The sequence below is a fragment of the Acanthaster planci genome, linkage group LG15, assembly GCF_054643075.1.
Source record: "Acanthaster planci isolate LZ-2023a linkage group LG15, COTS_SCS, whole genome shotgun sequence".
Classification (NCBI taxonomy): domain Eukaryota; kingdom Metazoa; phylum Echinodermata; class Asteroidea; order Valvatida; family Acanthasteridae; genus Acanthaster; species Acanthaster planci.
Window position 1 is genome coordinate 9,761,097 of NC_141791.1, and position 14,149 is coordinate 9,775,245.

The window sequence follows — 14,149 nt, forward strand, 5'->3', positions numbered from 1 at the left end:
AATTCTGTGTAACACATTACTTAACAGCACTTTCTCCAAAATTGCCGACTATTACTCAAAAGGTAAGAAGCATCTTAGCATTTGATCCCATCCCAGAAATTTTGATACATTTTTCAATGTCTTGGACATATTTTCAATGTCCACAGTGTGTTAAATTTTTGCCTTTGAAATGCCACCTTGCAAAGATCTTGGCTCACTACGTCTGCTATATTTGACTAATGTTAACTGAATATTTAAGCATTTAAAAAATAATGACAAAGTTTACCAAGTACTTTACAGAGATTGCCATCCGGGGTTTGTTTAGCATTTACACTTATGATAAAACTTCTCTGATCATAATGCAACAAAATAATGGTTGACTTATTTCTTGCTTGGGTTTTACCACCTTGAAAACACATGATGACCTTGTCTTCATGTGATGTATCCTCTGAAAGTAGCAACATTTGTTCTGCAGCACTAAGAGCATGGAGAAACCACTAAGTGTAGCTGCAATGAATTTTTTGTAGACAATTTTTCTGCAACTTTGTAGTCTTCATCAATGAAAGAAAACTCTCACATTCCCATTTGGTTAAATGCATTGTAAAGTGCACTTCTATATACTTCAAATATTCATGCTTTCCAGGACAGCTGAGGGCGCTATTGCTGTGATGTCATTTATGGAAGACACAGTTTAGTGGATAGGCCTTTCATTGAACCCAGAATTCATTTCATGAAAACATTTGAGAAAAGAATGGATGTTTTCTTATGGCCAAGTTCATGAACAGTGAAGCAGCAAAGAGAAAACTTAGTCCAGCACAATCTACAAAAATTCAAGATCTTTTGTGTACAATGTAACATTGAGGCTTTCTTCCTCGGATGACATCTCAAGTGTTGCTCATAAATACGTAAATGCTGATTAGCATAAAAACCAAGAAGGCAGTAAATACCCTTTCAAAAGTTGAAAATAAGGTTAACTGAGACAGAACAGTTCATTTCGAACTTTTGCATTTAACACATTGATTGCAGCTACTCTTTAATGCTGGAAACCATGCTCACATGTACGTTTTACTACGTCATTTACACCTGAAACCCTAAGCAGATGCACAATAAACATCAGTATCACACTAACTCACCAGGTAGACTATTAGCCATAGTAGCCGTCACTTGTCCTGTGCTGTCAGTTGGCATGAAGGAATTGTTCCTTTGGGAATTAGCATGGGAGAACAGTGGTAATGTACCAGGAATATTGGCACAGGGTAAGGAGTTTGTCAGGGGCCCAGGTGCTGATCCATACATCGAACTGGGTATGGAATTGGGCATGGAATTAACCACAGAACTAGATGGCATGGGACTAGTCAAAGAGTTTGGCATGGAAGTTGGTAAAGAACTGGGCATAGGACAGGCTGAGTTTGGAAATCCCTGATTATGCGGCACTTGTGGCCAATGCTGCTGTAACTGCTGTTGTGGCTGCTGCTGCTGCTGTTGTTGGTAGGGTGGTGGGAAAGGTTGAGGTTGCTGCCGTCCCTGATTCTGACTGCCAAGTGTTCGGTGATATGCTGTTTTAGCTGATGCCATGTTTGCAGCAGCAATGACAGCAGCTTCTGCAGCAGCCTGGGCTCCTTTATTTCCTGTTGCAAGATTGCTAGGTGTTGAGTTTGATATTCCCGGGGATGTTGATCCACCAGCAATACTTGCTTCACTCGAGGCTCCGGGTATACCCGTAGCACCTGTACCCAACCCTGGACTGCCCATTCCACTACTGCCTCCACTTGTATTACTACTTGCTGGTCCAACACTATGCTGATCTGTTGTTCTATGAGGATGATTATAGCCATAACTAGTTGCTCCAAGTCCTGGACTTTTAATTCCGGAGTTCATTCCAGTTGAGCCCTGAGATGGACTCATTCCAGGTCCACTATTTGTGGGCACATTTCCTGAGTTGTATCCTGGGTATTGTGAGTTGCTAAATCCATCCATGCTTGACACACTGCTACTGCTGCTGGTATTGCGCATACGACCATCCATAAACACGTTGCTACCACCATTACCAGTAGAATGAGAAGGGTAGCTTGTAGGTGGTCCACAAAGTCCCTGCATGCCAGCCTGTCTTTGATAGTTCCCTGGGATATAAATCAGTACATGAGAGTCTATCAGACGACATCTGACACTGCTGCTGTACCCAACTCACAGTGATGTGTAAGAAACAAAAATACGCGAGTTTGAGTTCAATTATCTTCCAACACTTTCATTCAAATTGTTTTTTTTTTTTTTCAGCCACAAAAAATAACACAGCCAGTGTCTGTTTACTGTTTTGTCCTACACTTAATCAAGAACAAGTATTTGCTCATTCCTTTGTCTCCAGCCACCATGTATTCTTTGTACAAAGAAGCCCAACATCTCAAGAATGTGATGGGCGATGAAATGAGATACTGGCAGCTGTGCAAAATGGAGAAATTATTAAGCAACGGGAAGCACCAGGACAAGTGAAATGGAACTTTCACTTTTCATAAAACTCCATTTAATATTTAACTTGTTAAGAACCCATGCAATGATTTTACTCGAACCCTTCAAAATACGATTTTGTGTTTCAGTTAATTTCATTTTTAGTATCTACTTTGCTGTTTTAAAAGTAGATGCCTTTTTAGTTTTCTTGATTCTACAAATATCCATATTCATGAGCAAAACTGCGAGGAATTTTTCATTTCATAAATTCCCCCCAAAAATACAATGAACAGTGTCTTCCCTGGATGTCATTGCGGCAAAAGCACCATCAATTGCCATGAGAAGCTTGGACAACCTGAAATGCTTTAAAATATGCACCATTACTCAACTCCAAAAGAATGCTAAATAGTTTTTCGCATGTTAGAAAGAATATAACGATCCACAGAGTGTGTCTTGAGAAAAATCACTGCATAGGCCCTGTAAGGGGTAATTTTCTGTGATCTTTGAAACCCAACTATTGTGATGTTGAAAAATTTATACATAAAAAATGTAAAGATGTCAAGAACAAATAAAAATATACTTAATACCTTGTTGTTTATTTGGAAAAAAAAATGTTCCAGAGTTTGAGTTTCGAGAGCTGTCATTGAACTATTGTTGAGACGACACTTTATACATCATGCCCTCCTTTTGCATGTAGCGCATTATGCATTATTTATGCATGACGTCATAGCGTGTAATTGTTCAGCTTTGTCTGCATGTGTAACATGGCAGGATGTACATTCCTTCATGTGGATGAATGCTTGGTGTTCCTTTTGCCATGACATTTGCCGACCAAAGATTCAAGATCCCATGCTAGTTTGTATAAAAATGGCAAATCTAGTGTCCACAAGGAGACAACTTCATGTATAGTGGATCTGATTCAAGTTCCCAGTTGCTGAGTTTCCAGAGGCTGACGGACATTAATATTCGACACAGATGTGATGAACAGTGATCCAGATACTGAAACCAGGCCCCTGGATCCATTCCTAATGACCAAATGGTAGTTCTATGTGCTAAAGGTACGATTTTCAAGAGAATTCCACCACAAACTTTTGTAGTCATGGTAGGACAGGTGGGTTGTGGTAGTTTGAGAAAATGGATGTGGAGCAAGGGCATATGAAACTCAGATAAAGTGAATTTTAAACATTAATCAATGTAGGCCTTGTAAATTTTACAACCAACATTATCCACTGACTGTACAAGTGCATGCACCACCATGATGTAAGCCTTCCTGCGCATTTTGTGTACATTTTGTGAACAATTTGTCTGCATGCATGAGTACATGCATGTACATGCACACAAGAAAAGTTCACACTATGAAAGCTGATCAGAAACATTTCCAGCCAGCATATTTTTCTATTTACTGGATTACGAATAATTGAGAATCCCCTTGAAAAATACCCTTGGAACTACATGTATGGAGTTCCTTTTGGCACACAAAGTGGACGACAAACCCCACAGGAGTATCACAAACAGAAAGCAGTATAAGACATCAAATAAAAAGCAATTTCTATTCAAATTGTTTCCCTTGAGAAAATGTCCTCATTAAAGTACTGTCTTCCACTTGACACAAAGTATCATCACATGGCTTACTGCCAGTGGTGTAATTATGATGGGGCATCCTTGGTCGCCATCATTTGGACCAGCTCTTCCCCCGTGTAGTATGGAGAATAAATCACAAACTCCAATGTTCAGGACAGTACAATTTGTTTAATATAAAAATCTATGCCCCCTTTCTAGCAAAAATGTTCATGGTGGCTGGCTGAGTGATCTTCATACTTCAGGATATGGTTCATTACTCTAAGCCTTGTAGTTTTATATGCAATCTGAACAGTCAGTCTAAAAGGATTTATTTGGTTGCTAAAATTTTGCAGTCACCAATGGCATGATTCTAAGTCACACCCGCGAACATTGGAAAGTCAGAAAACAGAGTGGCCATTGCACATGGAACGCAAGCACCTTGGCACGAGCCACTTACTGGAGGGGTCCAGGGGCTACTCCAGGGTTTCAGCTGATTTTAGACCCCTTGAAAGGTGAGTAAAACGATTACAGTTACACCATGGATTAATCTCTTTCTTGAGTACATGTAGTTCTGCTAAGAACCGGGGAAAAAAGATTTGATGTTTCAAACAGTGTACTCTGTCTGTCTTCAGGAGACTGCAGGATTCTGACTGGGAGTGGAACTTATATGGTGTAGAGAGGGATACAGATGTAGGGATTAGTTCTGTGAAGCACTGAGGCGGTAACAGTGAAGGCGGGAACAATGGATGCTGCGCTGGATCCTGGTACTGCATGACCTGAGTGTGTGCTTACTCAAGTGTGTCAGTTGGGGTTTACAGTGGGAGAGTGAAGACGGAGAGAAAACACTGTTCAAAACGTCAAGTTTTTTCCCCTGTTCTTCTCAGAACCACACATACTCAAGAAAGAGATTTATCCATGGTGTAACCGCAATTGTTTTACTCATATAGTTCTGATTTCATTGGAACAGTTGGCAAGTATGTTCCAAGGCATCCTGGCATGATTTTTCAATTGGGCATGAAGCAAAAGCAATATCAAGAAAAGCAAACTGCCATTTGCGTAATGTACAAAATGTATAAGTACTACACACACAACTGCACAGAGCAGCGGCTCCCAACCCAATCCCAGTGCACTGCTGGCTAGCTGAAAGGGCAACATGCCATGACATCACGTCCCTACAACTGCCTAAAGTGCCTCAACAGTGGAAACGGAGAGAAATGTGGATTGAACTCCATATTCAAATACTAAATTTCTTTTGCCAAGTATTAAATATTGGTGGCTGAAAATTGACAAAACTGTACATGGTTCTAGTCTTGTATACATCATTAAGACCATCAACTTTTTTGAATAACAACTCGGTTACAGTCAGAGTTGAAATTGTTGACGGTGGTAAATTGTTCAAGTCAGTGCCTTATCAATATACCTGTACCTTGCTGATTTAATTGGCTAACATTAGGTCCGAATCCTACAGGAACCCCTCCTGCGTAACCAACACCCACTCCAGGGAACATCTGAGACCCTCCGGGAGCACTGGGAGGGTGACTTGACTGTTGCTGCCCATGGTGGCTCTTAGGGGTTCCCTGCGATCCATAGGGTGGTGGCATTTGATTGGTTCCAATCTGGGATGCTGCCGACATCATTGGTTGGCTAAAAACTAGACATTTCCAATGAACAAGATAAAAAAATAAATTTTAAACTAATTACCAATTACCCAAGAATTCATCTGTAAACCACTTTTAAAAAATGATATATTTCACACACATTACAACAGCTACATGTACATCCAGGTATGAAGGCCAAAAACCAGCATCCATTTGAAAAATGTCAGCTGCATTTTTGTTTACTTAAAACCCTGTTTTGGTATGCTGCCAAAAACTAACTTTTGATACAAAAAAAACCTGACCTAAGATTGAGGTGTTACAGTGACATTAATATGATAAAAAAGTAATCATTTTTAGGGAAGAAACATTCTTTCACTGTGATAGACTCTACCTTAATGAATTTTTCTCCCAAGGCAGCTCAGTCAATTTCTTTTTCTTCTAATATTATCTGAAATTCAACTGTGGTCACTTTTTAGAAATGACATCCATTTTTAGGCAGGATCCCAAACAACTGAATACCATGCACAAGTAAGGAGTTGGATTTTTTTTCTGCCTTTTAAAAACATTCTGCTGGGATCGAAATGTCAGGGTCTCCTTATTTTGTGATTGATATTTTAGGTCACTGTAGTCAAATCAACTAGCAGTTTGCAGCAGTTTTGTATTACACAAGTTCCATGTTTAGAAGAAATCATCGTACTTATGAACTCTTACAACACAATATGTCCTTTAACCACTTGCTGCTGGGGAGCCCAGTTTTGGGCAAGTATTCTTTACATGCATAGACGCGGTCTCCGAAATCGGACAAAGGCATGTGGACCTTGTAACAAAAGACCTTACTTGTGACAAAAGACCAGGTTGCTGGGAATTACCAACATTTTTTCACTGTCAATAGTGGAGAAATTCCAGCATTTTTTGAAACAGTATACCAAAGTTTGGGGCATTCACTGCAAGCTTATTACCACCAGGGACAAATGTGCTCCGCCACTGCAATGGTGAGCCACACAAAACTGCTGCATGCTAATCCGGCCCCTATTGAAAAGAGGTCAGCAGCACAATGTACCAGTTTCGTGAACAAAAGAAAATTACGTAACACTGCACAATCTGGGATCTTTTAACAAGGCGGCCTGCCTGGCTGAAATACTCCAGCGTCAATAGATGTTGTCTGTCAGATTAGAGTAGAAACCAGACAGTCCTTCATGTGGGTGTAAGTATCCAGTAAATGAAAATATGGATTTTTAAAGAATATTGAAAACAGAAAAAAATGAAAAAGATCTCATCCCCGCAGTATCAACATTCATAAATCCCCCTGGCGCATTGTGGTTAAGCCTCCAACATCATACTTCAACAACTGAACACACCACAAGCATTCGCAGTGTCCAACCATTAGCTTTACCAGGAAATCTCTGTAACAGGCCAATATCACCTTTCTGCTTTTGTCACTTCACCATGTTCACAATCCATCTCTGTCTCCAACAACCATGAAAACCTCAATGCATTTCTGGTACCTTTATCAACAGAAAGGTCCCCATTTTGGTCAATTATTTGATGTGCCATTAAGCCAAACTATCTAGAGTCACATGTATCCTATGAAAAATCCCCCAAATCAACCAATATTTCTGTAGAAAGAGGAATCCACCATATGTATGTAAGCAACTCAAAATGGCATCCATGTTATGCTGCAATAACATGTGCACAACAAATGACATGTGTTGCTGGTTTGTTTCACACTTATGTTCTGGACCCGCTGCACACATTTCCATATATGCGTGGGAATACACAATATACCCATTTCTGCGATTACTTTCACTGCCCACACACCCATTGGGCATACCACAGTATTGCCGAAGGAGTAACATCACTTTGTGTACTTCTTGATTGCCTATACTAGACTTTACAAAGTCGCGCATGCATATTATTTCGCAAACAATTCCTACAAAAGTTTACACCAAAAAAAAATCTGTAAACCAACAGCTGATTTTTGAAAAAAAAACAGAAATCTGAGAAATCTCACCCCTGACGTAAAAGAGAATTCCCCATTTATTACTGTTAATGAACCTGATTCTGACATACTTTCGCGCATGAACATTACTCCACAAATAATTCCTACAAAGGTTTAAACCAAAAAAATCCATAAACGAACATCGGATTTCTGAAAAAAACAGAAATCCAAAAAAATACAGAGGAATTTCACCCCTATTAGAGATTTCCAGATTATTACTGTGCCAATGAACCTGATTCTGACATACTTTTCAAAAAGTCTGGGTTTCTTCGGTGACCCCCCCGAAACCATTTTAATGTTGGTCTTTTTTCTGTTATTTTTCTCCATTCTGACATTTGGAATTTCAAATTTGGCAACTTACTTTTTACTGAACTAAGATGAACATGTATTGCATTATGGCATGTTTAGTTGTTAAAAGAAAGACGTTCGGTTTCTGTAAACATATACCCGTGAGTAGTCGAGTCAAATGACCCTATTCAAAAGTTGGCCATATTGAATTGAAAGTGATATTAAATTTTTTATTTCGGAATAAAAATGAAAATAATGAAATATAAGTTCACTATTGATTCATTTCATTCATAATGATGAATTTATTTAAAATTTGTAATTTATCATATCTGAATGTATTAAGTAACATAGACAAAAATTAATGTGAGGCATGGTAACCCCAAACAGTCTGAGACCATCCCATTTGACAGATTACCTTGAATAAGATAGATTAAGGGAACATGATAAATAAATGACTTCCTTTTGAATAAGTTCCAATGGTCAATGTCTGAAGAACAGCTCATCTCACCTCTATCTTGTCCTACTGGTGACTGACTCATTTGATTGTGAGAACTGGTTTCTGACTGGCTGGAAGGTGGTGGCATGGAAGTTGGTTGAGGAGTGAGTGATCCTCCTGCCATACCAAAATATTTCAAGCCATTTATAGGGTGACACTGAATACAATCATTTTGGATGTTGTACATCTATACATTGTACAATACCTGGTAGGTCTAAGTATCACCGGTTTGACAGAGCCTGTTTCCCAAAGAACGTTTGATATGTGTAGAATCAAAGTTGATGCCATGTGTACACCCAATTGACAGATCCATTGAAGCATTGCTCCACAGCGCTCAGTCAAACCATGGCAGTGACTTACATAATGGCTACATGTCTGGAACATACACAGTACACATGCTGTGCAGTGAAGCAACTGGAAACTGCCCCTATACACAGTGGGTGTGACTTATTGGATTGGTCAATAAGGGCCGACTTTAAAAATTGATGCCATCTTGAACAGAATGAGATCAAGGCAGTTGACTGGTTGATAGCTTTCAGCTGACTATGTCGAATAACAAACATAGCAATTTCAATGTAGAATTGGGAAGATTTTGACCTTTCAGGATGATATTCTATAAATTCTTAGCTCCCTGAGCGCATTGATTTAAGAACTAATGAAAGCATGGAAGTTTTTAAGGACGAGCTCAATATGTTTGTTCAGATTCCCACTTACTACAGGTACATGTATCAGCTGCTCCAGTAACTTCAAACACATTACGGAAAGTACATTTACCAATGGTCGATCCTTTCTGATTGGCCTTGTTCAACAGGTAAACTAATGAAGAAATTATGTCCAATTGCCAAATCTGTATGCATGTCACAGTCTACAAATGTCTGTATGTATGAGATTCCTTAGACTACTTACCTGGCACACTGGCAGGAGAAAGTGATGAGCGTGACATGTGACTAGCTGGTGAGCCAACAGGTGAAGGGGAAGGCCTTAAAGCTGACACCGTAGGATGCATGTGGGGGGACTGTGATGACTGTGAGTAGGAATCAGTGCTCTGGGAACTTGTAGCCACATTATTCTGAGAGAAGTCGGCTCCAGTTGGCAAGTCATCCAAGGAACCAGAGAGATCCTGGGAGGGAGAAAGAGATAATGAAATGGGAAATGAAGGAAATCTGGTGACTAGGCAGGTTGCTATCACAGCAAGGGAATTGCCAAGTAAAGATAGATTGAATGCTGCTGACTGTGTTGAACGAATCTAGCAAAAGGCTCACACCAAACAGCACTGACAGCCCCAGCATACACACATTCACAAAATCAAAAACTGCAGGCAGCAAAATTGGTATGTTCCTGTTGGGGAAGGGTGACTCACGCAGCTAGATGAAGCTATAAATTGCCCCTGTATTTGCAACGTCCGCTATGAGGCCTACTGGTGAGGCCTTATCAGCCCTGTTGGTCTCTGCTTTATGCATGCAGAGGCTAACACTCAATCCACACTCTTTGGGGATACCAGTCTGTGCCTTTCTAGGAAAATGCTCCGGTTTCTTCCTCCCCAAGTATGTTGACAAGTTGTCAAAACAGGGTTCTAGAATCACGCCTACTGTCCCCCTGGGAAAGCACATTATGAACGGAGAAATGATTGATACAAACACTTTCATTTGAACTTAAGTGCTAAAAATGATGACAATAACCTTGAACATGCCCCCAAATTAGCATCAAAATATGTCTGGATAGAACAGAAACATCAAAGCTTCAAAGAACAAACAGTAAGTATGATGGTATGAAACCAATTAATCAGCAAATAAATTATTTGCATCACCAAGTACTTATGTGAGCAAAGATATTCAGATAAAAACCACTTTATATCAACATACTGGTATCAAACAATAGAAAGTAAATAACTCAGCACCAAAGGGAAAACCCCATCAATTTTATAATGAGAAAAATGGAAACAGCACGAGAATAGTATTTTTGATTTTCATAAAGGGTTACTGAAAACCTCCAGAGGGCCAACGTCATGAAAAAAAATGCACTGCAGCGATATCAGATTTTTGGGGGAAGGGGGGTGGGGGGTTAGGGGTGAGGTCAGAGTGGGGTGGGTTCTGCCCTCCACCTCCAGTTCTTTTAGGGTTAATCTAGATGTTCCTAGAGGCCTACATGTATGTCCAGATTCTGGTTCTTCACAGTTAATCAACAGCTCTTTGCAATGTTTTGCAGACCAAACTAGCATCAGGTGCATGCATACCTTATATTATTGGAGTCAGCTGGTCATTCACCTTTTGCCCTACATATGCTCAAGCCCCCTTGATTCAATTTGAATGAAGCTCCTTCAGACCGTCTCAAGAGCAGTTAACAAAACAAGAACACAGCATATGCCCATCAATGCACGACTAACATCTAAATCCTTCACTCTTAAGCAACAATTCAGCTTGCCCACTTCAACACTTAATAAAAGCTCAATGGTTACATGTAGTTTTCAAGTAAACATGACATTTCAATTTACATGTTGAGAAACTTCATTTCACACATTTACGTTACCGTTCAAATAGAATCTATCAATCATGGGAAAAGTGGTGTGCTGTCAGTATTTCCACAGGACCCCTTCACTTGAAAATGCTAAAATGCATAAATCTATATACGTAGGTTCTGAAACATTTTAAAACAATTGGAAGTCACTAAAATTATGTTAACAGTAAATTGGAATGCATTACCCCTTATAATTCAACTCTAAACATGTCAAAACGTTAGAAGTGTTCAACAGAAAGTATGTGTCAGTAACTTCAAGCAAAACATTTATGTCAGTTTGTACCATGCAATCCAGTTTGAATTTATCCCTTGAAATGAGAATAAAAAAGAGTGATCATGGCATAATGACCATCAAAACGACACTTACTTTTTCATCACTGAAAAATGTTTACTTATTCTTTACTTACGTACACATACTTCTCTCTGGGAGAATGTTTTCTCCCTTCCAAATGAGAATGTTGCATCAAAAATTAAAAGAAAAGTTTAATATGAACACATATATGAATGCTGTTATGTAATCAACATTACCCACAGGTAGTTTTTCCCTATTCTTTAGCATTTAAAGATATCAGCCATGAAATAAGCCCGTCAATCTGGCTGCTAATTTCAAAAACTTGATTTCCTGAACTCTTCATACATTTATCAATATTACTCTTAAAATAACTTGTTCTTTATGCTTCAACTACAACTGCAAAGAACATTTACTCCACTTAAAATCTGAAACAAAATGGACAAAAAACAAAGAAAAAAACAAAGAAAACTAAAACATTGCCAAAAAATGGAACCAAATCTCACTGAAAATTCTAGCTAAATTACATGTATGAGGCTGCATACCTTAAAAATTCTCAACCAAAATATAAATAGTTAAAATTCAGTTACAATTAACCATCCAGGAAGTCACCCAGATAGTAGCATTAGTGTAACAGGGGTTGCCGGCCTTGTAAGGCAGGCTAGCAGTGCATGCATATTACCTATCTCATGGCTACCCTGATTCAATGGAATACACAAAGGAAAAATAAACACCAGTCAATGCTTTTGCAGTGGTTTCGTGGAAATTATAAAACTTGAAAAACTTGGCTTTTCAAGCTCATCCCTTAGGGTCCAATTAAAAGGCTGGTTTCTGCTCATATGCATACACAGTGTACATGTACTGTATGTGTATATGCCTTCACCTCCCAGGAGGTGCACTACATGCATGAAATACACTCAGTCCACATTATGCAGCAGCATTGTGCCCAGTAGCCTATGTGTGTACATGTATGCCTGCTGAATGACTAATGGCTTATTTATGAGGGCGCACACACATTTGCATCTGAAAGTAGTTCCGGCCTTGCTGGCAGGTTTCAACAATAAACATGTACATGTATCAGCGCTGGAATCTCTCTTATCCTGTGGACTGTTAGTGGACTTTTTTCAGCTTGCACTGTGGAGGGTTTGAGGGTGTATGAATTCTACTAAGCTCGCCAAATAGACAGACATCACTACTGCCTCATTCAATGATAAAAGCGACACGGGCAGAAAAAGTTTATATAAAGTCTACAAACATCTGAGTTTAAGAGACGGAACTGTTCTTAAAATTCCAAAATATTTTATTACTGCTGAATGTGAAAATTTAAGTCTATTTCTAAAGAAAAAAATCCTCTTTAGCTACTTTTATTGAGAGTTTTTCACTAAGCAGGTGCTTGCAGGTAATGCACTAAATGAGAAATTCATGCAGGACAATAACCATATCACTGGGCCACATGAAGAAAGTTCCTGACCTGGATGTAAGCTCTGTGTACGTGCAAATTTAAAGAAAAACCAGCTTTAAATATGAAATTGACTACAACCACATGTCTATTAAGTGTGATTTATATTTTGAAATGAGCTCCTTACAGTAACACTTAAAAATTCTGTGATGTGACAAGATATTTAAGTTCCTTATAATGAATCCGGTAGGTCTTTGAGTGTGAATGAAACAATATACCAGGTCATGTTTAACTGATCATGTTTATTTCCACTTGCAGTTTGCATGAGCCACACACATTTCTCTCATGTCAAACAAGCAGAAAATTTCATGTGTTGAGCATATCATTGGTGATATATATAATTTCTAAATAATGTACATTATTGGTGATATATATTATTTCTGAAATACTGCAAACAGGGTCACATGAGGAACTTAACACTTACTAAACATTTGGACATGATCCCTGGACTATATCTTATACAGCACCATTGTGTGTAGGTTGGTAGAGTTAGGTATTATCAGTGCAATGGGCTCAAAGGGCACAGCTTGTGCAGCTCAATGTACAGTGTACATGTACTGTACATGTGTATGTACATGCATGCTTGGTGGAGGCCTACAGTTTTCACCACATGTAGAGGTCAGTTGTATGACCTTATGGGATCTCGTCAACAATACCATGTAGGGTGCAGACCACTAATTCAAGTGAGAATTTCTGACCAGCTCATTAGCATTAAAAGTGCCCCCACCCACAGTATCTTTTGAAAAAAGAGATTGTTTGGCCCCCAAAATGGTGAGATTGTGTAAATCGTCGCCAGGATCAACTCCCTGGGTCTTTGAGCTTTCATATGAGGGCAGAAGGGCTGAAAACTACGGTTGAAAAATGGTCCTAAGTGCCCGAGAAAGTTGAGGGTTGCCACTTGAAAAATGGCTGCAATCAGACTTCGGAAAAATCACTTTTTGGGGGGTGATTTTGTTTTGTGGGAATAATTAAAAATGTAATTGGTTAACCCACAAAAAATTGAAAAGAAATTGAAAGATAAGTGACCAGACAAGAATTTCATTTGTGTTTCAGAAATCTCAGGGATGTTGGCGTGCATGCTATTGGGCCCTGAACGGTGCTGATTTTACACTGTTTTCAATGGGGCTTGAATTAGTGGACTGGACCCTGTATGACAAACTTTTGTAAAACCTGACACAAACCAGTCACATATACATGTATGCTGGGAATTGCTAATCTGTAACAAAACAAAACAAATAAAAATTGCCCAGAAAGTTGACAATTTTTCCTTTAATTCTGTCTTTAATTATACTTATAGAATATTTCTGTTTGAGTGGATTTTTATTCATTTCTGGTATTTGGCATTGACCCACCTGTAAGAGATTTGACATTAGTCATATATCGTCATCATTATCAAAAATCCAAAATGGTACCTTTGTGTGTGCCTTGCGCAGAGAATTCAAGTTCTCGTTGCCATTTTAACAAACTAAAACAAACAACGTTCATTCCAATTTTGTTTTCACACAATAACCTTGGTTAATTTCCT

General features: G+C 38.9%; 1 protein-coding gene across 8 annotated transcripts in view; it reads right to left on the reverse strand.

Moving 5' to 3' along the window:
• Positions 1–14,149, reverse strand: part of LOC110974873 (AT-rich interactive domain-containing protein 1A-like) — a 117,697-nt gene that overhangs the window by 51,019 nt on the left and 52,529 nt on the right. For 7 of the 8 annotated variants that reach the window (XM_087146645.1, XM_087146644.1, XM_087146641.1 and 4 more), the window contains 4 exons: positions 9,269–9,482; positions 8,375–8,479; positions 5,402–5,632; positions 1,113–2,099 (listed from right to left, as the gene is read on the reverse strand). In XM_087146645.1, the coding sequence (XP_087002771.1) occupies positions 1,113–2,099; positions 5,402–5,632; positions 8,375–8,479; positions 9,269–9,482 (1,537 nt within the window). The remainder of the gene's footprint in view (positions 1–1,112; positions 2,100–5,401; positions 5,633–8,374; positions 8,480–9,268; positions 9,483–14,149) is intronic. The other variant, XM_022226795.2, reaches the window with a different exon arrangement.